The sequence below is a fragment of the Pygocentrus nattereri genome, chromosome 14, assembly GCF_015220715.1.
Source record: "Pygocentrus nattereri isolate fPygNat1 chromosome 14, fPygNat1.pri, whole genome shotgun sequence".
In the NCBI taxonomy this organism is placed as follows: Eukaryota; Metazoa; Chordata; class Actinopteri; order Characiformes; family Serrasalmidae; genus Pygocentrus; species Pygocentrus nattereri.
In genome coordinates this window covers 15804699-15829609 of record NC_051224.1, presented here as the reverse complement: position 1 = coordinate 15829609, position 24911 = coordinate 15804699, and the positions used below count along the sequence as shown (strand labels likewise).

The 24911-nt window shown below is 38.6% G+C and overlaps 2 protein-coding genes across 6 annotated transcripts; one reads left to right on the top strand and one right to left on the bottom strand.

Moving 5' to 3' along the window:
- Window positions 1–818: 818 nt before the first annotated feature.
- Window positions 819–9319, bottom strand: nudt9 (nudix (nucleoside diphosphate linked moiety X)-type motif 9). 5 transcript variants are annotated; one of them, XM_017682418.2, is made up of 8 exons: window positions 9277–9319; window positions 5853–6075; window positions 5060–5149; window positions 4881–4967; window positions 3880–3991; window positions 3114–3260; window positions 2927–3011; window positions 819–2241 (listed from the first exon to the last, which is right to left on the bottom strand). In XM_017682418.2, the coding sequence occupies exons 1-8, from the start codon at window positions 9302–9304 to the stop codon at window positions 2096–2098; spliced, it is 918 nt and encodes a 305-aa protein (XP_017537907.1). In that variant the 5' UTR covers window positions 9305–9319; the 3' UTR covers window positions 819–2095. The 5 variants fall into 5 exon arrangements, with proteins under 5 accessions (XP_017537907.1, XP_017537908.1, XP_017537904.1 ...); XM_017682419.2 differs by having other exon boundaries at window positions 5853–6080; window positions 9277–9295; XM_017682415.2 differs by lacking the exon at window positions 9277–9319 and adding an exon at window positions 6665–6819 and having other exon boundaries at window positions 5853–6080.
- A 272-nt stretch (window positions 9320–9591) lies between these two features.
- mapk3 (mitogen-activated protein kinase 3) lies at window positions 9592–22785 on the top strand. The gene is made up of 9 exons (XM_017682402.2): window positions 9592–10051; window positions 11942–12124; window positions 12827–13016; window positions 13556–13672; window positions 14411–14525; window positions 16006–16137; window positions 17067–17176; window positions 17563–17692; window positions 19574–22785. Exons 1-8 carry the CDS (start codon window positions 9840–9842, stop codon window positions 17680–17682), a joined length of 1179 nt encoding a protein of 392 aa, XP_017537891.1. The 5' UTR covers window positions 9592–9839; the 3' UTR covers window positions 17683–17692; window positions 19574–22785.
- The last annotated feature ends 2126 nt before the right edge of the window (window positions 22786–24911 follow it).

The window sequence follows — 24911 nt, the reverse complement described above, 5'->3', positions numbered from 1 at the left end:
ACCTCCTTGTATCTACTCTTAATGTCTGTTTTCTGGGCTATAGTCCATCTGTTTCTTTGCATACATTGCCCCATTTCACCCTGTTCTGGTCAGGACCACAGAGGCCATTATAGAGCAGGTATTATTTGGGTGGTGGATCATTATCAGCACTGCAGTAACACTGATGTGGTGGTGGCATCAATGTGTGTTGCCCTTGAGGTTTTTAAAGACGGTGTCCACTCTATTAGACACACCTACATTGTTGGTCCACCTTGTACATGACGATAGCTCATGTGTTGCTGCACAGTTTGCGTTGGTCATGTTCATCAGTGTCACTGTCCGCTGGATATTTTTCGGTTGGACAATTCTCAGTCCAGCAGTGACACTGAGGTGTTTTAAAGAGTTTTATATGCCGCAAAAAAAAAAAAAAAACTCACCAATGTGGGAAAATATTTTAGAAAAGCTCATTTTCTTTTTCTGTTCAGTCAGTGATGTTATTCAATATAACAAACTATGTTTTACACTGAAATTATAGCTCAACATTTGTACCCCATTTGCCAACAAAAACGCAGAATGACTCAATTGAAGCCTTATGAACATACTGCAACACTTTGCTTCAGTTATGTGGGCCCAGATTAAGCCTTTATGATAAAACTAAATGGGACTTTAAAAGGTAAAACATTAACAGTTATAGTTTAGTTTGCAGCTTAGTGCAAAAATAGACATTCCTTTTCTACAGAACTGGTCTTACATCTTTAATTTACAACATTTCTTAAAAGGACCTGAGTTTTATGGCATTTATGGCAACTCAAATGAAAAACAGAAGTCCACAGAACAGGAAAGACTGTCAGAGCAACATTTACTATATTCATTACAGTGGGTACAGTTTTATCAGTCAGCTTTGTAGTAGTCAGCTTTTGTAGACAGACAGCAAGAAAGAGAACCTTATAATTTATACATTTTTTATATATATATATATATATATATATAAAAACCCTCTAAGTGATAATAGTTCAAATCTTTACCTTCATCTATAGTTCTTTACCTTCACCTTAGTTCTTCAAATTAGCTCCACAAATCTACAATAAATAGTGAATGATGCAGGTAATTAGGTATAATACATGCATTAGCTATAAAAAGTATTGTTTTCTACTGCTTTTTTTCTAAATTTCTGCATAATGCAATTGTTAAGATGTAAACAAAGTCATTCAGTATGGGCTGATGTGTAATTCTCCATTCTAGAAAAACTTGCTAGAATTCAGAGTCAGAACTGGTCACAGTGGTGATGATAGGAACCAGACATCCGAAGCATTTGATGCCTCTGAAAGCTATGGTTATATAATGTTATCACATTAATGGTTATTAATGCAGTGCCTGATACCTGAGCTATTCTCATGATAGTTTTGATGCACACTTTTGGGCTAAATTGTAGAGAGGTTCCCTTCCCGAATTAAACCTAGAGATATCAACTTGGGAGATGTGTTGGTTTACTGGTCATTTTGGTAAATATTGACTATGCTTGTGTTGTAGACATCATGACCCCTGGTTCCCATCACCACCACTGTAAAGAAATCTGAATGATTTCACATTAAAACACTCTGAATGCCTCTTCATGTCTCAATGGTTTAATTATGCAGAACTTTTGAAAAAATGGTGAAATTCCCCTTTAATGCTGTGGCAGTGTTTTCCACAGCAAGTGTAAATGTGATAGCCAGACAAGGCCTCCTGAATTTCATCCTGCTGTTTTACTGATTCTACATGACTGAGAAACTGCTCCTAATCTTTTTCATTGATTTCGAGCTTCAGTGATTGTCTGGATCTAATCAGTGTCATCTTTTAATGTCCTATCATGAAAAAATGTCCTATCCCTGTCTATCAGTTGTCAGTCAAGCAGAAGTCTTCACGTTCTGAAATACTTTAGGGAGAACTGCCGTTCCAGGCTGTAGTGTACAGAAAGTGTTTAAAGAACAGAAGACTACATGATGGGTCATCAGGCTATACATTTGGATTCAGATCCCTGCTCTGTTTAACTACACCATTTTCATATTGATATTTCAATTCAAAGAGGTAAAGTGTTTTTGTTTGTGTCGTTGAAGGCACTTGTCATTGCTCTTGGTTACCAGTGGGCTTTTCTTTCTTTGGCAACTGTCTGCAGAAAACGTGAGTGGCTAGCATACAGGGGCTGAGAGGAGTCAACGTCGAACCAACTCACTTGGCCTGCATCATCGCCTGCTTCTAGTGGCAGCTCACTTACACTGTCACCTAGTAAATGCAGAGAAGCACATTTTACTCGTTTTACAGTTTTGGGAAATACTCTACAGTTCATATAACAGTATCTATTTATTATATAAAACCAACTTATACAATATAGTTGTAAATATTACAAAGTATTGCCGCATATTTGGAGATAATCACTATTAAGTTATTTATGCAATAATACACTAGGCACTGGTGTACTGCAGTGCCAATATCTCAGAACCTCACATATATTATTGCAATAATACCACATTTTCATCCTTGGTTTTTATTATTAGTTTTCTGAGCTAATTCTAATGCAAAAACGAATGAACAACAACTTTTTTTTTTTTACACATCTCAAAGAAAAATAGCTCTGCCCTAGCAGTGCTGCTAGTTTTCTCTGTCACTTTAGAATCCTCTATGGCTCTGTTAATCATTGTGGACACATCTAACAGTTCTCTTCTTATTTCCAGCTTTCTTGTATCCTATTATTTATTTGAAACCTGTAATGTTGCACAGAACTAGCATCATCATAATACAATCATTTTAGACACTTATCCATGACCAGATTGCATTTATATCACTGAAAACATTCATTTGAAATTTTTAAAGCGCAATTAAAAACTTTTATACACTCACTTAGATGTGGCAAAGGAGCTACATTTATTCCATATTTGATGGCACACACTTTCATCAATTTAACTATTACCTTTTTCATCATGGAAGTTGACAGCAACTGTTTCCATCCAGGAATTGTCTGTGTTTCTTGGATCATCAACATAACCTTTATATACCTGAAGGGTAGATACCACAGTCTTTTAACACGGCACTTATAACCATGTCATTTTCGGTTTCTTGCTCTTTTTCTTAAAAAAAAAAAAAAAAAAAAAAGATACCTGGAAACCTGGAGCACTGAAAAGCTGAGTGATCCGCTCATGGATCTTTTCCCGCTCTTGTTGGGAGGCCTGGAGAGAGTTCATTGCCTCCTCTGAGAATTCTCGCTGCAAAGTTAGAGACACTAACTCTCCTGGGTCCACCATACCCTAAACATATAATATAGATTAGCGACAATGCAAGGAATATGAACAACGGTTTGGGTGTTTCTGGTCAAATTACATGTTTCATTGATGGTTTAAATGTGCAAATACATACCCATCCTTTGTAGACTCCACACTGCCTCATTAAACACACCTGATTCAGCTCATCAGCTAATTAGTAAGGCCTTCATGAACTGAATTCAGAACGTTAAATGCTAAACTCTGCAGCACTTTGGCCTGGCAGGTCCCCAGTTTAACACAGAACTTACTTTTGAAAAACTGAATGCACAATTACTGTTTATTTGCTGGATTTATCATATTGTGGAGAAAAAACCCATAAAATACAGCCTGTACAAAAGTTATGGCACATTTATTTTGTTTTGTTTTTGTCTGATACATAAAAATGAGCAAATAAACAGTCATTGTGCAACAAAATTAGAAAATAAAACATGCTGTTTCCCGGTAGAGGATGTGTTAACTTGTCAACAAAAAATTTTATTTGCTCGGGGTGTTGAAACTTTTGCATACGACTGCATGTAAATTGCAATTCAAGACATGACACTAAATGTAACTTCCAGAAATTAATGTACTTTATCATGTTCATGTCTGAACAATATATACTGACCCCTGGGATGGCCCACTCTCCACAGTCTTTCCTCTTGATGGACACAAACTGCAGCACGGGAAGTTTAGACATGGCATGAGAAACACGCTGCCCTGCAGAGTCCCTCTTCCACCTGGCAGAGACCACAGAAGAGAGAAGTTAGTAGAAGAGGATGTAGATCAACCTGACTATTCCAAATGAGATTTGTGGCCTAACCACATAAAACAGAACAGGTCATCTTCATCTTGAGCCCTTGGCCAAACTTTAGTACTGTTTTCTGCCCGACGAGACAACAGAAAAAAAAAAAAGAAGAAGTCCAAAAAGAAAAACACAACACTTGCTCGTGCAAATGTCTGGCCCTCAGGAGTATCACTTGGAGACAGTTACTATAACACAACCGTAATTACAGAGATGTAATTACAAGATTACAATGGTAATTCTTGCTTCTAGACTCACCTAGACTTGTGTTAAGGAAAGTGAAATTCATTTGATCACAGCAAAACATTAGTTTTAAATAAACTTGTTAAAGGGTCACTCTGGCCAAAATAAACTTACCATCCCTCGTAAACATGCTTTTTGCATCCACAGCAGTGCCTTAGTAGTGTCTAGAGCAAGGTTTTCTGTTTTAATGTGATAATGTATATAATGTATATTGTCATTTTTTTTAATGACAACTACTTTGGAAGGCTTTTTGGGGGCAAGCTATCTTTTTGCAGCCATGTAATTAGTAGAGAATGGTTGACAACAGAAATGACTTCTCAGATAAGGAGAACAAGCTGAATGTTACCATTAGCAAGATAACTAGCTTTCTAGACACCTTAGTTCAGATAGTCTTCTTTTCTCTGGCTAAAAACCCTCCATCCCTTTTGCAGTGTACATTTAGTGCTAAGAAAAGACCGAATTGCCTCAGTGAGGCTAAGGGATATAATGAATTCTGCCTGGTCAAATAATAAACTCTGCTTTTTTTGCTGGAGTGCTCCTTGAAGTGACCCCCCCCCCCCCACCCCCAGGGGTCACAGTACCTGGTTACTATGGGGTCAGCAGCGTGGTTAGGACCCCACCTGCCCAGAAGGCCCCTACCATTCAAACCAGTTCTTCCTCTAGGGTTGCTGAAAAAGATTGAAAAAGAGTCTGAGATTGGTGTGTGGAAATGTGAGCTCATGTGTTAAAACACAGACTAATGACTAATAGCTTGGCTTACAGTGGTCTATCATCTTGTACAGTGTACTCTCCCTCATGGCTCCTCCTATCCACAGACCCATCGAGCGAGTTAAACTGTGGGGAAAATGAACTGACAGAGAAAGTGATCCATCAGTAACAAACAATTAGGGCTTTAACAGCACATATATTTGCAGTTTTAAAATGATTCCTTGGTCAAGATTCAATTTTATTGTTGAAGTCTTGATTCTACAGGCCTAATTATAAATACAGACTGCAGCGAGTTAGATTTTATTTCAACCCCCCCCCCCCAAAAAAAATAATATAAAATCAACCAGATTCAAAAGCACATTTAAAATATAAGCAAAATCTACTGTTCAGTCTGATGCTGAGCATTAACTACAACCCAGTTACTGCTTCAATTGTTTCGCATTTCAAAAGACCCTGAGAAGATACTTAGGGCTTATTGACAATGGAGTTTTTCAAACTTTTTTTTTTCAATACGGTTTTGAAGAGGTGGCATATTTCTTCATGTCGAGTAGTTAAAGCATGACAGCCTACATTTAAGCCTAGACACTCAATTTAAGTAAAGTACTGCAAAGAGAAATAGCTCATTTTAAAGCACAGTAGTTTTTAAAAAGAAAAATATTGGATTGTATTGGTATCGGCCCATACTCAACCTTTCAATATCATGGGAAAAAAGCAGCATCGTGACATGTTTTTAAATCATTACACCCTTAGAATAAACCTTACCATAAGGATAAGTGTCTATTGGGTATATACCGCCAGGACATATGTATTATAGCTAAAGCAAAAAGTGTGCACTACTCACTCACCCAATCTCTGGATCAGCCCAGACAGGTTTTTTCAGCACAGATGGTGCTGTGTAGTTCACAGGGCTGTACTCAGGCCAGTCTGCTGCCCAGCTAACCTTATCATCTGGAACAGGGAAGCGGTGGGTGTCTGAGCCGGGGTACACTGAGCAGCGGGCCTTGATGTGCATGGCAGATGATGACACGAAGGCAGAAGTACACACACTCGGGACTCTGCTGTTGATGGCTTTGCTGGTCAGAAATTCAAAAAGCCAAAATAAGAGCAAGTCTAATGCTGAAGGAATGAAGGAAGGATTAATAATAATAATAATAATAATAATAATAATAATAATAATAATAATAATAATAATAATGCACTTCGTGAAAAAAACTAGCTCCCTAGTTCAGTCCCTCAACTTCAGCCAAAACATGTTTTAGATCTTTACCTCTGATTTCTGCCAATAAAGAATTTATGGACCGACACAGAGGTCTTTCGAAAATGTGTCCTACCCATCGAGCGGTCCTACTGAGCATGCGCATAACATTAGCGTAGCGTAGAAACGTAACGTTTGCAAAGTTTAATGTGTTTACAACGCTAATGCGGTAGACTCGGCTCAGTACTACTGCATACCCGTTGATAAGGTGATTCTAGCTATCAGTATATCCTAATTAGCCTTTTAATGTTTGTGCCATTTTCTGATAAGGAGATTTAGTCTATCAAAATGTCTTTCAGGTGGATAAATACAGACGTATCTACAGATATACCCACCCTAAGAAAAGCCTAAGGCTCACCAAGAGAAGCAGAATGAATTTCACGCTTCATTCATTTTACATACCAGTATCCACCTGTACACACGCCGTACGGAAGCCCTACAATGGCGAGCGCTATATGCACCGACCCAGCCCAGTTTGTGAAAACTCTTTTCATCACAAACTGCCTAAACGCTCTGCAGTGACTAGGAAGTAAACAGCAGCGGCTCTGCCTGTTTCACTGACGTAACCAAAACGACGCTAAATCAAACGAAGCTGTGCCGCGTCCTGATTGGCTGACTCGTTCACTCGCTCGCTAGGTTACTTTAAACAGAGACTGAGCTGACTTGCTCCCTACTGCCTACATAGACAGCTAGGAGAGATGGGCAGGCAGTGATATAGGCGATTTTATTAGTAATAGAAAAAATACAAAAGTAATAAAAATGATAAGTGGACAACAACAGAATAGTAGTAGAAAATAAGAATTTTCCGTTACATCGGAATATTAGCCCGCACAGTAAAAGATAGGATATAGCAGGATATATATATATATATATATATATATATATATATATATATATATATATATATATATAGAGAGAGAGAGAGAGAGAGAGAGAGAGAGAGAGAGAGAGAGAGATTGTCGTGTGGGACAGCATGCAATATATATGACTGAGCTTTAAATATAAACAAATAAGGCAAAACAACAAATTAGGCTGAAATCAGGAACAAATGTCCACATTTTTCACTCACAAGTGGACGTTTGAAACTTCGGTTGTATTTTGTTTCTAGAGACAAAGGGCAAAAAACATATGAAGTTGCATTATGCACCACTGCTGCATTACTTGTATTAATATTGTTTACCATTTGAGAATATTTTATATTTCTTTCTTATAATTAAGTCCACTGTTTCACTAATTTCTATGACAAAGAACCATCACTGGCCCACTATGGACCACTGAAGGGGGCCCAGTGGTTGAGAAACTCTGTTTTAACATAATTACTGGACTTCAGCGTTTCAAGAATATGTCTCAGTATGAAGTTATAGTGTCTCGTAGTGTAGTATAGTGTTTCATTAGTTAGCCTTCACTGTTACTTTTACTTTACTTTACTTTCTCACTACATTTGAGACCGTGATCCATCCCTGCTTTGTCAATAGCAATATGTCAAATGGCAAATTAAAATCAAAGTATTCAATTTGGATTTTCCTTTTGAGCTCATCATTGCACATATGAGAGGGATATTTAAACTAAAACATACCAAAGCATTGGCATTTTAAATATATCATATGTATTTTCATTTTGATACTGATATGCTTCCACACACGAGAGGACGAATCTCATGATCACAAACGAGTTGAAAGAGTTTTCAAAGAGACCTCAGTCAAAACTTGGTGAAGGATCTGAGGATGGAAGTGAATGATCTGCTATTGACATCATATCTTCATCAGTGTAATGTTGATTTTGCATTTGAAACTTAAACATTGAGCCGGATCTTCTTTTTGAGTCTGTGTGTGTGACATTAATACATGATGATGTGTAATGTGGTTTGAAAAACCTTTACATGATTATTTCAGGCTTTACGAGTGACTCACAGCAGCACATGCTCACTATGTTTTTATGAGTTTTTCTTCAAGATTCACTAACACCACTTTTTTCAGTTTAAAAAAAATAGATAGTGCTGCTTTAAGTATAATTTTTCTGTACATTTTCCACCACTGGGATTGGCTGTAAGTTAAATAATGATGCGATAAGATCACACAAATAAAGCACACTCTTAAAATAGATGTGTTAACCCCATACATTTCCAGGCTTATTACACACTAAGGCATGTAATTCATGAACTACAGGTACTTTAATGCAAACCGATTGAGCTAATATTAGGTTATGGAAGTGTCTAATAAAACTTTAGGCCCATGGACGAGGGCTGACCATTCAAAGGGTTACAAAACAACACATTCTGTCTCTGAGTAGAAACAGTGTGTTAAGTTGGAGACACATTTTATGTTATTTTTATCACTGCATGTATTGAAATATTTCAGTTTCCAGTTACAGAAAACACAATTTGAATGTGTTAAATCAGAAAACAACATGACACAAAAAAAGCAAGGCGGGTTTATTTATATAGCACCTTTCATACACTGCTGTCATTCAGAGTGCTTTACAAATGAGAAAATATAGTCATTCAAAAAAATAAAGGGGCATAGAAATGAAAACCATGATTAAAACGTGATTTAATGATGAATTTAATGATTAAAGTCATTATATTAAAATAATTGATTACATTTAAATTAAATTAATTTAAATCAAATTTCATAATTAAAGGTTAAATGGAGGGGGGGGGGGTATTAAAACGGGTAACACAAGTAAATGTGTTGTTATTCAACACATTACTCCTCTTGAGAGCCCACTCATGACCGTAGCTGGGAAAAGTCCAAACTAAGTTCTAACTGGATCACCTCAGCCTCATGTGAAGTAGGTGAGGGCTCCTATACTCTTCTATTGAACAGCCTCTGTTGTACAACAACACACAAATATATATTAGTTTATAAGAGAATATTTAAAACTTTATAGTGGTGTTGATAAATGCCACGTAATCATAAACAATTCCAGAAGCGATAATGGAGTCACACAATCAGCCACAATCAGCCACAAGATAAGCGACAATGGACACAATCAGCCACCCCGTTAAAACTCACAGTGACGAACAGGCCTGCGTTTCACCATTTCACGGCTCGTGTTTATTACTTTAAGATTAACGTCAACAACTTGCTCATGCTCTTATCTGTCGGCCTTATCAAATCAGAATGATTCGCTCTGACGGGAACATCGCTGAGCCCCCCTGTTTATCACCATTTGGGGTGAGAGAAAAGTTTCGTTCGGGCCTGATGCACTTAAACCATTCGAGTCCATATCTGATTTAGAGCAGAGTAGTCTAATAATAATGATCATAATCGTGGGCGGTGCAGATCTGCACACTCCCAGCGTCCTTCTACGGGAGGGATCTGCGTCCACACGCACACGCACACGCACTCTCTCTCACTCTCTCACTCTCTCTCGTATAGTCTTTATCGAAGAGGAGGGGGCCTCGGTTTATCGACTCCTCTTCGGCTCTGGGGCAAGTGCACCGTCCGAGGAAAACAGCAAGCGTCCCCGAACTAAACAGATACATACACGAACGCTGTTATTAACCTGAAGAGCGGTACAAGGCCCCCTCCCCCGAAACGTATTGATCTACAGCAGCGGATTTGCGGACGGAGCGATGGCGGACTCAGGCAGCACCGCAGCGGCAGCCGGAGCCGCAGGCTCGAATGGGAGCGCCGCCGGGGCCGGAGGAGCGGTGCCGCCCGGAGGAGCGACTGGAGCCGCGGGATCGAAACCCGGCCTGGAGTCCGTAAAAGGGCAGAATTTCGACGTGGGCCCGCGCTACACCGACCTTCAGTACATTGGGGAGGGGGCATACGGAATGGTTTGGTAAGGGAGAAAACAGTTTGTTGAGATATTTGTGTTTTTATTCCGCCATTTAACCCCTTTAGCGTTCATTTTTAGCGTTTAGTAGTAATTCGCCAAGTAGCTAGCGCGTTAGCTTAGCTGTGATGGCAGGAGGTGGGACCTGTTAAAACAAGTAAACACAACCTCCTGCAAAACTATAAGCTGTAAAGCGATGATTCTTGCCATTTTGGAAATTTGGTATGAAAATAAAGCGCAAGGGGGGGGTTTGCAACCGCCAGCAAGAAAGCTAATCCAGCTAGCATTCGTTTTTGTTGCTCATCCTGTTAGCTAGCAGGCTAACCTGACGTTTATATAGCCAGCAGCGGTGCTCTACGGTCCACTGTAACCTAAACCACACTGTGAATGGTTTCTGAAGACGTGTCAGTGGTTGTTGCGACTAGTGAATTATTTTGAACGAGTTTTGCTTGTTGAAGCTCTAACAAGAGCGTGTTTGTAGCGGGTTTGTAACTGTAGCCCAGTGAACTAAACCTGCATGCTAATCCATTAGCGTTTAGCAATTTGACATTTCATTATGTGCAGCCTGTAGGAAAGGCGTGGTTATGATGCTGCTAATTTTGTATTTTAAGGGGGAAGTGAGATGGCAGAGATGCTGTTTTTGGTCTAAAACTCCCAAAGGACTGACTGTTACAAGAATGAAACGTTTTAAAGCTGTTGTGATTTCGAACTGCATTAGTGTGGACAGTCGGTTAGCATGGGTTAGATACAGGATAATGCATTCGTAACTTTATTCTGGAAATTTGGTGTCTATCCTGCAGCTGACTGAAAATAATATGAATACACTATTGAAACCTAGTGGAGTAACTTTGTTCTGAGTTAGGTTGATGATTTGAGCCAGTTGTCGGTAAAAAAGACTCTGACCTGTTCTGCTGTTTGACAGTCTAGGATTTCGAGTTGAAGCTGCATTGCTAACTGTAGTCTTCTTTTCTGAAATAACATCTAGTAGTTTGCTGGGCATGTATCTGCTTTTTTTATTGCAATCTAAACCAAATGATCATACCTTTGAAATGTTATGTAAGCTGTTATACATTTTCATGTTAGGACTGAGAGAATTTTGATTTCAGGTTGACTTTATTGGACCTTCTTATCTTGTTTGTTCATGTACCTGGTTAAGTTTTTGTGTTATGTTGTCTAGTGAGTTGCTCACCTCTTAAACGTATTATGCATTTTGATTGCATCACCATGCATCAGCGAGTGAGGAAGATATTATAAACCAGTAGTTTCATGTTTCATCTACCATTTCTTGCACCCCCACCTCCCATCAAGAGAAAGGCACTGGTATTATATTTCATGTAGAAACGTGTCATGATCCGGAAGGAAAATGCATTCAGATGTTACTTCATGTTTACTCTAATGCAATTAATAAAAAAGTTGGAGAAATAGCTCTTCAGATTGATAGACAATGCATTGTATGCGGTTCTATATAGAACCTTTTTGAAAATGGTTCTGTATGGCACCAAAAAGAGTTTTCCTATTGTACCAAGCTTGATATTGTAACAATAGCAGAAACTTTTTTTGTACTTTCTTGTCTTTCATTTCTGATTCACCTAAGCAGGGGTAGACAAAGTGTTGTTTTTTTTTTTGTTTGTTTTTTTTTTTTTTTTAATCATGATAAGTTTTGTCACATTATGCTTTTCTAAGAATGTTATTCTTTTATTTGGCACTACTTTTCCAATTTATCAAACCTCTGTAAAACTAAATACTGTGAGACATGTTGTCTATCATGAAAATGTCTTGTTTTGTGATATAGTTTGGTGGTATCATCCACCCATAATAAGTAGTTGCATGGTTTCTAACCTGAAAGAAGCCTCAAGTCTCATCATCTCTTTCCTGCACTCTCACCAATGCCCTCAGCTCCGCATTCGACAATGTGAATAAGATCCGAGTGGCCATTAAGAAGATCAGCCCGTTCGAGCACCAGACCTACTGCCAGCGCACCCTGAGGGAGATTAAGATCCTACTGCGGTTCCGACATGAGAACATCATCGGTATCAATGACATCCTGAGAGCACGCCACATTGACTATATGCGGGACGTGTATCCTTATACAAGCAGCCGGCCACGCCTGGAGAATAAGGCTGCACTGCAATGGAGAGTAATGGTTCTAGTTCTGAACATCAGGAGCAGAGCAGGGGTGGGGTTGATGGACTTAAGCAAGGCTTAAGCAAACATCTTCTAAAGCCCTTTTTAATGCTAAGATTGTAGAATTTCGTCAAATAACTGAGCCACTCTTAACTCTTTGCAAGGCATTTAACAGTCATTTAAATCAGTAGTTTGGCAAAGTATCAAATTTGCCCCTCCAAAAATGTAGTCAGTCAGCCAAGATATCTTTTAGTGCTTTAGTTTTGTGCTGGCGCTATGAAGTTTACATAGCTAAGAAGTAATGCAAGCTTATAGCATGTGCAAACTGCATGCCTAAATCATGGCACACTTCTCTCAAACTGCATTCTAAAATGCTACCTAAAACAGACTTGATTGATTTTGGCATGCAGCTTGTATAGTGCTAATTGGCAGGGAGTAAACATCCACTATGTTATCCTTATAGCGGATATTGGTACACAAACAAATCTTGGCTGATCAATCTCATTTGAAGTAAGAGTAAAATTGTATACATTTAAGGTTTGTCGTAACTAACACAAAAAAAAACTGATTAGAAATGTTGTCACTGACCGTTGCTGGCATTATCCCCAGCCAGCCTGTTAGCTGCTGTGAGTTGGTTAGTTCCTTGACTCCCTGCAGCTACATCGTCCAGGACCTGATGGAGACGGACTTGTACAAGCTGCTGAAGACCCAGCAGCTCAGCAACGACCACATCTGCTACTTCTTGTACCAGATCCTGCGTGGGCTGAAGTATATCCACTCTGCCAATGTCCTCCACAGAGACCTGAAGCCCTCCAACCTGCTCATCAACACCACTTGTGACCTCAAGGTGAGTGCCAGCCATTTTCGAGGTTTTCTGGTTAACATTTTCAAGCACTGATTGTAGTTAAGGAAAGGCTCAAGGCAGAAGTGATGACTAGAGCAGTGGAAAGGCTAGGGTTAAGCCTAAACCCAATATATGCATACAAAGCAGGAACAAAGCAGAAACTACCATTTTGAGTCTCCCAGACAGAGTGGCCTTTTATCATTGGACATCTTATTAAAAAAATGCAAGATCAAATAAGAGATGGTATCTAACATTATTCTGCTGCTCACTCATTTTTTTTACTGTGCTCTAAATTGGCATTGCCTGTGACTTTACGGGCAAAGAAAAAAAAATCCTTACTTTCCATGCAAGTAATACGATCTTTGTATTTTAACACCGTGTTAATGGCAGCTAACACTGAATTATGATTATGCACAAAAAAGACAAAAATGGATAGACAAAGTCAGACATTAAATATTCTCTTATGCTTCACCATTCAATGGTCACAAAGGAAAGGTTTGATATGTATAAACTCATTTTTTTTCCCCTCTGCTTCTTCTTAGATCTGTGACTTTGGATTGGCACGGATAGCTGACCCAGAGCATGACCACACTGGATTCCTCACAGAGTATGTGGCCACTCGCTGGTATCGTGCACCTGAGATCATGCTCAATTCCAAGGTAGGGGTTATAATATACAACTGCGTATTTCGACTACTACAATATTTTTGAAATTCAGAAATTGATTTTGCTTTGCCTGAGACCAAATAGAAACATTTTACAGTAGGTGTTCCACCTGAATCTTGGAGTTAAAATTGATTGTACAGCCTGCATCAGCTTCAAACAAAACTTTGCAAACCTTTTTCAATACTTTTTTCATTTGAAAGGCTGTCAGCTGCCTTCTAGTGCTGACCAACTTGCATTTACCTTGATAAACAGAAGTTGTAGCATGCTGATTAATAAACAAAAATTTAAGCATGTGTCAGTTTCTATTAAATTTTTTTAGTAATCGATTGTTTTATTTATTTCTTTTTATGTAAGGGTGTCATACAAAATTATTCAAGGTGCCTGTCAATTTGGGATCCATGGTGTGAATAGAGATTACTGTGCCTTGATTTAAGTATTTGTTTGTGTGTATATGGACATCTGCATTGCGCTGTAACACAGACTTGAATTCCTTTTGTACTTTCCAGCAGGGAGAGATCTGAGTGGGTTGTAAAGAGTAACTTTAAAGTGAAGTAATCAGTAGTGAGATTTTCTTTTCCCCACCACAGTTTGAGAAAAATAATTAGTTATTTGTAGCAGATTCTTTTTTTGTTTGTTTGTTTTTGTTTTTTTGACTATCCCAACACTAGTGGGCACTGAATCTAAATGTTTGTGTCTGTTCATGATCTTTGCCTTTATCCTTCTCTCTGACAGGGCTACACAAAGTCCATTGATATTTGGTCAGTGGGTTGCATCCTGGCTGAGATGTTGTCCAACAGGCCCATTTTCCCAGGAAAGCACTATTTGGACCAACTCAACCACATACTAGGTGAGCCACTGCAACCACACATTATCTTTAATCACCACTGCCCACATTCAAGTGACACACAAACACTCAGCTGTGTAATGCGTGACGCTGCTTTCAAAAATAAACCATTGGGTTTTTTGCTTCAAGGAGATGTTGTTAGTAGTTACATTTATTTAATGTGTGTTTTGTGAGTGCATGCTCAGCAAGTTTGCCTGTGGTTTCAGAAATGCAGTTGTGGATATAGAAAGTTTTCGATTGAAGCTTGATCAATCGAATGTCAACTCAGTGGACTGTTTTTAAACTTGTCAAAGGATAATTCATTATTTTTTTAATCACATCTTTTTAATTTAGAATTTTTGTAATGGAAAAATTAGTTGATTTTGGTTCCTGTTATGCTTCATACTGCTTCATTACAAGAACACTGCTGTACACTTTTCCAAAATATCTGCATGGATGTAAATAATATGGTAATGTAGTGGTTAAGGATGAAAGAAGCATTCTCTAACCACAGATCATGTTTAACATTATTGTCACTATGGCACTTAGGTCTAGTCCAGTGCAGCCTTATTACAATAAGATGCTAGATATGAGATACTTGCTATTATGTATTTGCTCTTCGATCTTTCAGCTCTCTGGGTCAGTCTGTAACATGCAAGAATGTCCTTGAACTCAGTTCTGTCTTTGCTTCTAACAAAATGAGGGTCAGTTTGTTAAGGCCTAAGTGGGTTATTTTGTGGTCTGAAAAAAAACCTCTTGATTATTTTAGTATCCCTAACCTTAAAGGTGCAGTAACAATGTTAATGCAATACGCTTTTTGTCAAAGTCAGCGAACATCTCCTAATGATCTGCTAGTTGTCTGTTCCGTGGGGGCGCTAGAGAGAAATCCGGTGTTCATACACAGCCCTGACTCTATAAATGGGGAAACAAAGAAAATGGTTCAGACTGAAAGATGCAACACTATTCCAGCCAATCAACATCAGGGTCATCATAAGTTCTTACATCAGACAAGGGCGAGAACCATGTTAACATAGGTGAAGTATTTCAGCGGTGGAGAGACCTCAGAGATTTGAACAGGCTAAAGTTGACTTTCTATTTGCCTGCTTCTTGTTTAAATTGTACTATTCCAGAACGTAACTGCAGCAGTTCCGTTCTGGTGTCTCAGTTGAGGTGGAATGGGAGTATTGGAACAAGAAGCTGGTGAAGCCGACTTCAGCTTCATTGAGGGTTAAAAAGCATGAAAAGGGATGAGAAGGTTGCTCAGTTTCTGCTTGACCTATTGGTTCTGTGAAACGGCAAGATATAATTCCTGGTATTATGTCGTGTTATTTGTCCGTACAATATTTGTGAAGGGTTTTGTGGCAAACAAGATATAAAAAACAAGTTTGCTTATGTTTATGTGCCTCTTCTTTCCAAACAGTATCAGACATGAATGGATCTTAAATGAATCAAAGGTAAAAAGTGAAATGAACTCAAAACTTTGTGTGTGTACGCTTTATGCTAGGTATCCTGGGCTCCCCCTCTCAGGATGATCTAAACTGTATCATCAACATGAAGGCCAGGAACTACTTGCAGTCTCTGCCCCAAAAACCCAAAATTCCCTGGAACAAGCTTTTCCCCAAGGCGGACAGTAAAGGTATGTACACAGACTGCGTTGTGATGTGACCAGAAACTGATTTGTAGGCCAAGTTCAGCTAAAGTTTTGCTTTAAGCATATACAGTAGAAGATTTGAGCCTTTAAAAATGTTTATATATAACAAACTCTGAATAATTACTGACAAAAGTTCTTTCTGGGAAACTGCCTACCTGAGCTATTTTGTGAAAAATTTTTGGAAAGAGTAGAGTGATGCAACATATAGAAATAGAATTTTCAGAGTGGATGACATTCAGCAGTTCTGTTGCCCCCCCCCCCTCCTTTTGCCAGGACTAAGCATCTCCAGTAATGATTCTCTTCTGCTGTAGTAGTGTCAAAGTTATGTTTGTAATGCGTTATGTTAAATTATTAACTCCACTCATTTTTTAAATACTGATGATGTGTTTTCATAAATATGAAATGCATAAATAAAAAAAGTTTAATTAATCAAAAGGAATTTTTTTAATTGTTTGACAGCTTTAGTGTACTTTTAAAGTTATTAAAGTAAACCATAGTAAATTGTGGTATCTTTTTAAGTGTTTAGAGTGTCACAGCCAGAAAGGTATATGAATTCCATTCCTGAGAGTGATTTTCTTGTGGATGTGATGTGGAAGGAGAGTGTGAGTCTTTTTGTGTATTATCTGGTTGGCTTGTGTATATTTGTCTGCATGTGTCTGTAGGAGAGTGTGGGAGTGTGAGCTGGGGGTGGCTGTGAACAAATGGTGTGGGGAAATGTGAATGCATTGTGCAAATGTTTTTTGGCACTGCACTATGTTTAAAGCCATTTTATTTTGTATTTATGCTTTTGGCAAGTGTCATACTATGAGAATGCATTTATGCATTGGTCATAAAGTGTATGCAAGAATAAGTGTTCTGAACGTTTGTGTGCAATTCATGTAACAAACTTGACTCTATTGCCTCACCCTGTTTAGCTCTGGATTTGTTGGACCGCATGTTAACCTTCAATCCCATCAAACGTATAACTGTGGAAGAAGCATTGGCCCACCCTTACCTGGAGCAGTACTATGACCCCACTGATGAGGTATAGATTAGTCTCCCTTCCCTCCTTGTACATGTGCACCCCCATGTAGCAATACATGTCATGAGGTTAGGTTATGTCATATTATAAATCATTTAAATTAGGGCATGGCTGTGTGTATAGCATAAGCCCCTTCCCTTCCTCGTCTACTTTACTCTCATAGGATGCACCCAGAATGCCTAGTTTTATCATTGACAGTGGTTTCTACAGAATATAGCAAATAAGGGACCCCCAAACATCAAATTACCAAATTGTCACTGCTGTCTTTCATCCCAGATGTTCAGTGACTAGAACCTTTTCTGTTTTCTACATCATTCTCCACTATAAGCTTTGTTAAACCAGGCACTTTGCATTTTTGAATAATGTAATACATTTAACTGTGTTTGTAGCCAGTTGCTGAGGAGCCCTTCACCTTTAACATGGAGCTAGATGACCTTCCTAAAGAGAAGCTGAAGGAGCTCATCTTTGAGGAGACGGCTCGATTCCAGGCAAACTACCAAGGCTCCTGAGAGAAGAGAGGTAAACACACACACACACCACGTAGGCAATACACACACACCACGTAGAGTACGCAAACACACACACTGGACATGTGTCCCTGCAGACCGAAAAGAGTCTAATAACCAGAGTACTGAGACCTCTACTGGCCAATGTGAGATTCAGTGAAGTTGTGAAAATCACTGGTAAGTACAGCTCTGTAAGAATTCTTTGCTAGTTTTACAGTTTATGTGCGCTGAATAACTCTTTCAGTGGGCTGATTCTTCCAAGTACAGATTAAACTCACAGGCATATAAGATGTTAGGACAGTCATTACAAACAAGTTAGAACCCAATCCATCGCTGCAACTTTGGCTATGTTCACATATTGCTCAATTCTATTTTTTTGCTCAGATCTGATCTTTCTATCATGATGGTTTACATTTGTGTAAGTGTATGTCTCAAATCTGTCATTAATGTGAACCTGTATCTTCAAACTACCCACATATGCACATCCTAGTCAATAATGTCACATAAATTAACCATGTGCCTCATGAACAGCAAACTGACCAGCAGAACAGACTTCATCACAAGGAAAGCTGGCTCTAAACTGCTCAGAGCTGTTTATTATTAGAGCGAAAAGAAGGCAAAATAGGTTGAGGTATATTGGTTCTCCAGTGTTTACTAGTGCTAGCTTCTGGTTCAACGCTGCTGCCATAGTTGAATGATGGTGCTTGTGCAGTTAAAAAAAAACAAAAAACGGTCCAGTCTGAGATCTGAGTACTCTCTGTAAGGTCACATGGCCATGAATGAGATACGTATCAGATCTTGGACCACATATGAAAGTGTCTGACATGATTTGAAGTGATCAGATTTGTGTGTCCATGTGGCTCTGAAAACATCAGATCTGTGTCACATAAATGTGAGCATAGCCTTTGAGACCCTACATAATTTGAAGCCCAACCCTAACCCACTTATGTGCACTAATAGAGATGAGTCGTCTCACATATTTTACAGTGCTTGATCTTGTGCTTGAGCTAATCAACTTTCATGATAAAACAACTCAAGTATTCTACTACTTCACAGTAAAATCTACACATCACACAGCACAGTCTAAGTGCTATTTCAGGATAGAATTAGATCCCCCGTTATCTGATCTCTCGGGTGTATAGTCTTCATAACATTTTTGTTGGAGAATCCTACCCTATTTAGTCCTATAAGTTTTTATAGCCAATTCAGAACCTGATTGCATCGCAAACTGTCCGACACCTTTTTTTTGGCCACTCTCTGCTAGCCAATTCTCTTAAATACCTGTAGCTCACACTGGGTGGACTAAGCGAATATATGAAACACACTAGTACCAGAACTTTATTTTAGCCAGTATTGTAGTAGAAATAACATTTTATTTGCTTCTTAATTGGGCAAGTAGTCGTTTTTAAATTAAAAATCCTTTTTATATAACATGGAATCAGATTAGGTGCCACATTAAAAGCAAGAAGCAGCTGGCTGTTTAGCAGTAGGAGTGATTCATGAATATCCTACAGCATTTTTGCATAGGTGTACAAATACAGCGCAAGTGCACTTGTAGCTGCCTCACTCTAGTGCCATAAATTTGCAATGCAAAGCAGCCAAAATCAAAGCACCAAATTTGCTGATTGCTTGGCTGAAGCACAACTAGGCTGACTGCTGATTTGCTGAAACCCATGAATTGACTGATTACTTGGTTTGATTTTGGCTGATATGTGTTGCAAAATCAAGTAAGTAAGCTGAATTCTATCTTGGCCAATTCTGGTTATGGGCCCAGAAAATCCAAAGCAGCTAAGGCTATCAGCTTTGAAAAGTGCAGGCACATGAAGTTGTTACATCTGGTTATTTGTGTACTCTTCTTGATGCTCATATATTTTTATCCCTTGTTTCTTTCTAGCTCTCACAGAGAATGACCAAGCCATGCGATGGCTAAGAACAAGATAACTCCAAACAAGCTACAAAAGATATACGTACATATATGGTATCCAAAAAAGAAGATAAAAAAATATACATTGAAAACTTGAGCGTTTCTTTTCTTTCTCCATCTCTCTTGCTGGGCGGCTGTGCGCTAGTTTGGGCGTGTAACTTGCTATGTTAATGCCATCGAATGGGGCTGTTACTCACTATCTCACTCCTTGCTGCGCACAGCCTCTTCTCCTTCACCCCTGCTCGCCTCATCTCTCTCTCTGTCTCTCTCTCTGTCTCTCTCTCTCTGTCTATGTCTCTCACCCTTCTACTCTCCCCCACCTCTCCATCACTTTAGTTTTCTCTTCCTACTGTATTGCCCTTGAATGGAGAGAGCAGAGAGGGAGAGGAAGAGTGAGCACATGGTTATTATGGGCTCTAGCTGGGTGTGTGTACATATATGGGGCGGTTTTTTTTGTTTATTTTTTGTTTGTTTTGGGGTTTTTTTGCACTTGGAGTATTGTATGTCAGAGATCTGTTTGTACACTGTAATTTGAACATTACGATCAGTTACAAAATGTGTTTTGTATGTTGGGAGTATATTTGAGTGTGTTTCTAGGTTTTGTCTTTTTTTTTTTTTTTTCTTTTTTTTTTTAAAGACAAAATACATTACTTGTGATGAGCTTGATTACTTTTTGTTTTTGGCTTTCGTAAAGAGGTCTTGCTCAGACTATGATATGTATCTTTTTAGCCGGTGGGTTTATTATGGAAATGGAGAACGATCCAGGCCGGGTGAAGGGAAGAAAGAGCAAGAGATACAGAATAGTCTCCTGCTTTACTTACTGTACAAAATATCAGATCTCCACCATTAAGGTTTTGAGACGCTTTCTCGCCAGTGCTTTTGGAAAATGAAGCCATCAGTATCATCAAAACGTCATATTCACATTCCTCTTGATGCGCCCTCATTCTTTCCTCCTCTCTCCCTCTTTTTGTTTATTCCTTTCTCTTTCTCAATCAGTTTTCACCCACTCCATTTATGCTTTGTGTCATATATAATTTCCTACATATCCCTGCGCGAGGAGGTTTTCTTTATCCGTTGTGTTGCTCTTAACAATGGTTGTCATTGGTTACTATGTCTGTGGCTACTGTTGCCATGGTCTCCCCTCCTCCTGTTTTTTTGGTAACAAAACATCAGCAGATTGTGAGGTGTAATCTTTCAAATACTGCTCCTCTGATGCTTTCATGCAACATATCTGTCCCTTCTTCTGCATCATTCCTTCTTTTTCCTCTTTCTCCTCGCTCTGTGGGTTGAGGTAACATAGCCAAGCGAACGTTTTCAGAGCCATAGCACACGGTCATTCCCCATTCTCCTTTTGTGATGTCAGACTTTTCGAAAGGGCTTTTCCACAGGGCTTGCTGACCTCATGCCTCTCGTCTGTGATTGGTTGACCTTGTGTTTATTGTAGTCTGTGATTGGCTGACTTTTGCATGTGCCATTTCACAGTTGTTACTGCTATTTGCCCTGTGTTTATGGAACTGTTATTAGCGCGCACATATATATATATATATATATATATATATTATATATATACACACACACTGTGCAGCAAAAAATGCACTGTCCTTACCCATTTAAACAGACGCTTTTGGCTAGTTGTGGATGAGGAAAGCTCGCTCTCGGTGGGAGGAATGGAGGAATTTTAAGTCGCACAGGGTGTATTTGTTTTGCTTAAAGGCCAGGCTTATCTTAATTTCCACCATTGACCAAGCCTTTCTGAATGGTGCTTTGAATTTACACACTTGAAATGCTTTAGTCAGTTGCACATAAATAAAGTGGTCCATCAGCACAATTGCTGTTTTTATTCATTATATGGAGTAGGGATGCATGATGATATCGGAATCATCATGCTATCAGATAATGGCTAATTGCTAAATTGCTTTAAAGAAAGTGGACAAATATTTGGAATTGACTGATTATTTCAAACCGATATTTGATGAAGTGTTTTTTGGACCCAATGTTTTGGAAATGCTCAGCTACTTTGCTAAAATTCAGAAGATGCGTACATTTAAAAAATTGGATATCGGCTTTGACTATTCTTATATCATTGCATCCCTAATGATGTAATGTTGATTTTGTTCAGTTGCAGCTGACTAACACATTTGAATCATATAAATTTGAGGCATTTTTCAGTGAATGAAATAAAACAAGCGCACCTTTCTTCAGATTTCATTAAGATTTTGTGATGTTGCTCAATCTGTGCACCTGCACTTTGTGTCTCATGACCAAACTTTTTTTTTTTTTTTTGTCTTTGTTTTTTTTGTGCAATTTCCTGTCTTATGAAACCAAGAGTTAAGGAATGGAGATGTAAAAACAACAAAATTCATTCCCTTCATTTTGGTCCTTTATTTTCAGTCCTGTTGTCTTTTTTCCTTTCCTCTGCTTTCTTCTCTTTCTCCTCACCTCCTGCACTCCTCTGCTTTGCTAGTGCGTTGTGTTACAGGAAGGCACAGATGGCAGGGCTGCATTGCGCCCGTGTCCGTGTCTGCATGTCTGTCTGTTTCAGCCTCGAGCTGCTCTTCTCTGCTTGCCCTTGGGGGGGTGACACCACACCGCTCACTGACCTGAGGGAAATCATTTACCAAGGAAAATGATCTTTCTATTATGCTGTATTGTTGCTAATGTAATGCTTATTTACAAACGGGACCATGGGGACTGTCTACAATCGTACACGCACACATCACACACAAACACTTGCAGATATCACTCACATGAAAAACAGTATATGATTTGAAAGGCCTACAAATGAGGCAGATTTCGTAATTTTGTCCTTTTAATGGCTGTTCTTATAATTATTGCTGTTGTTATATTGGTGAGTTTTTTTGTTGTTTTCTTTTTTAAAGAACTGAAAAGGGATTTAAAATTCTTTTTTTTTATTAGTATGTTTTTATTTTTTTCTCTTATTTCTCTCTTTGGGTGTGAAAATTAATTGGCTGTGATGTCACTTTTTCGGAAATCTATTTTTTTTCCCTTAAACTTATAAGGACTTATTTTAAAAGATGATTTAAAGATATGAGTAGATATGTCAAGAGATAAGAACCATGGATGGTTATAGTGTATGTACATGCTTATGGGTATTATGAATTAAACAATTAACAAAGAAACAGAATTATATACATATATTAAATAAACTTCCTGATACTGTACGTTGTGGAGTATGACTTTTTCATGTTGGTGTTGGAAAATCTGTTTCACATGTTCAGTTGCCTAAGTGTTCAGTCACCACCCATTTTTATGTTATTCAGAATGTCAGACTTGATTGAATTGTTTTTATGCATTTGGTGATGAAAGTGAGTGCTCCATAAAGTTTTACAGTTCTTGTCATACTGGGAGGAAAAAAGGACCAGCATTTTAAACAAGGGAGCCAGTGTTTCTGACTTATTAAAAAATAGTGGGCGTCTTTATATAGGTCAGACTTAATACATACAATATAATGTTTTAGTTGGATAAATGATTGGTTACGCACTCACTGTATGGTCTGTAAATATTACACCCTGGTCCATGTGCTCTGTTAAAATTACTCATTCTTCATTGTCAAAACTGGGAGGGAGGGGAGAACACGGCCATTATAGATAATGTTATTGACATTTTTAATATAGCTGCTGCCTTCAGCTTGTCAGCTCAGTCTTACTGGCCCTTACATGCTGCTGATAGTTTTAATTAAACTCTGAATTGGTGTTGGCATTTCTCTATGAGAAAAAATGAATGTGGATTTTGAAAATCACACCCTATGTTTAAGAAAAATGTTCCAAACCTGACATGTTTGCTGCCAGATCCTCTGAATTGCAAGGTTGATGAGTCTAAATACCAATGCTGCTACATGCAAGCTAGCGCTGCTGTGCACTGAATAGCCACAGTGGCAACCTCACCCAAATACCCCACACAAACTAGCAGGCTTTTTCAAATGTGACAGTTTGGAAGATTTGTTTTAACCATCATCGTTGTTGCTCTTATTGAAACCAGTAATGTAAAAATATTAAGGATTGATTTTTATTTTTTTTTTAATACATAATTCTGGTAGGCCTTGGCCAATTCCAATATCAGTCCTTGAGGGTTTCAAACTTGGGCTGCTTGTGCTGTACTTACTCAAGTAGACGGCAAGTCTCAACAGTTTCTAGTAATTCAGGCTCTTCAGTGTCAGGCCTGGTGGCTGAGATGAGAAAGGTATTACATAACTGAATTGCCCTCATGCATCTACTGTTCAGAGAGAGAAATGAATTATATAGACACAGCAAAAATATTGCTATCCTACATTTTTGTTTTATTTCCACTTGTACACATGTAGATTTATATACCAAAAGAGTCATAATTTATATTTTATATATCCTTTTTCCAGCCTCTCCAACCTCGTTCCTTAAATTAAATAGACTGTGCGTATACACATGTATGTGTGTATATATATATAATAATGGCCTCTGTTTTGATTGTCTACACTTTTTAATAGTGAATTGAGCGACGAGCCTTGGCAGACCCAAAATAAAGCCGTCTGTCTCTGAGCTTGGTTGGACAACACTTTCTCACCTCTTCTGGCTTCTGAGTCATTTATCCAGTTCAGCCACTCTTCAGCTTCCAAGACATGTTCTGGCAAGAGCTACTGCGTGGCCTCAGGGTCTTTCCTAAAGAGGCTGAACAGTGAAGGGTGTAAATCAGAAAGCACAACAAAACTCATGTCATTATGCATAAAAAGCGTTTTACTGGTCTATCTTTGCTATAGTGGCAGCCAAGAATGGATCCTGCTATTTCATTATTTATTTGTTTATTTATTTAATGCACCAACAACTAAGAGGAATGTGCTAAACTCTATTGACACAAGCACTAACTCGTTTCGGTGGGGTGGGGTACATGAGTGTAAACCAACCAACTAGCAAAGTTAGCAGCGTGATGCCAAACGCTATTCCAAGCTCAATCACCATCGGTAAATATGTTGTCAAGTTACTGCTGAAGTTCCCTCAGTAAGGAACAGCCACTTACACATTACGTTTTTATATTTTGGCACTCAACCACATTTTGGCTAATGGCATACGCCCATAAGAGACGCGTTGATGAAAGCTAATTCTGCTGCTAGTCGTGCTAGTGTTAACACATCTGATGTACCAATCTTTTATAAGCAGCTACAAACATTAACATTCACAAAGTATTCAAATCTTGCTTTATTGCTTTGTAATGGACAGCGTAAGTTTAACATCTTAATGCAAGGCCTGTATTTATCGCTAGCCTTAGCCTACATGCTGCTTTACCACATTTTTTGTTTCCCTGCTCGTTCTTATGCGGG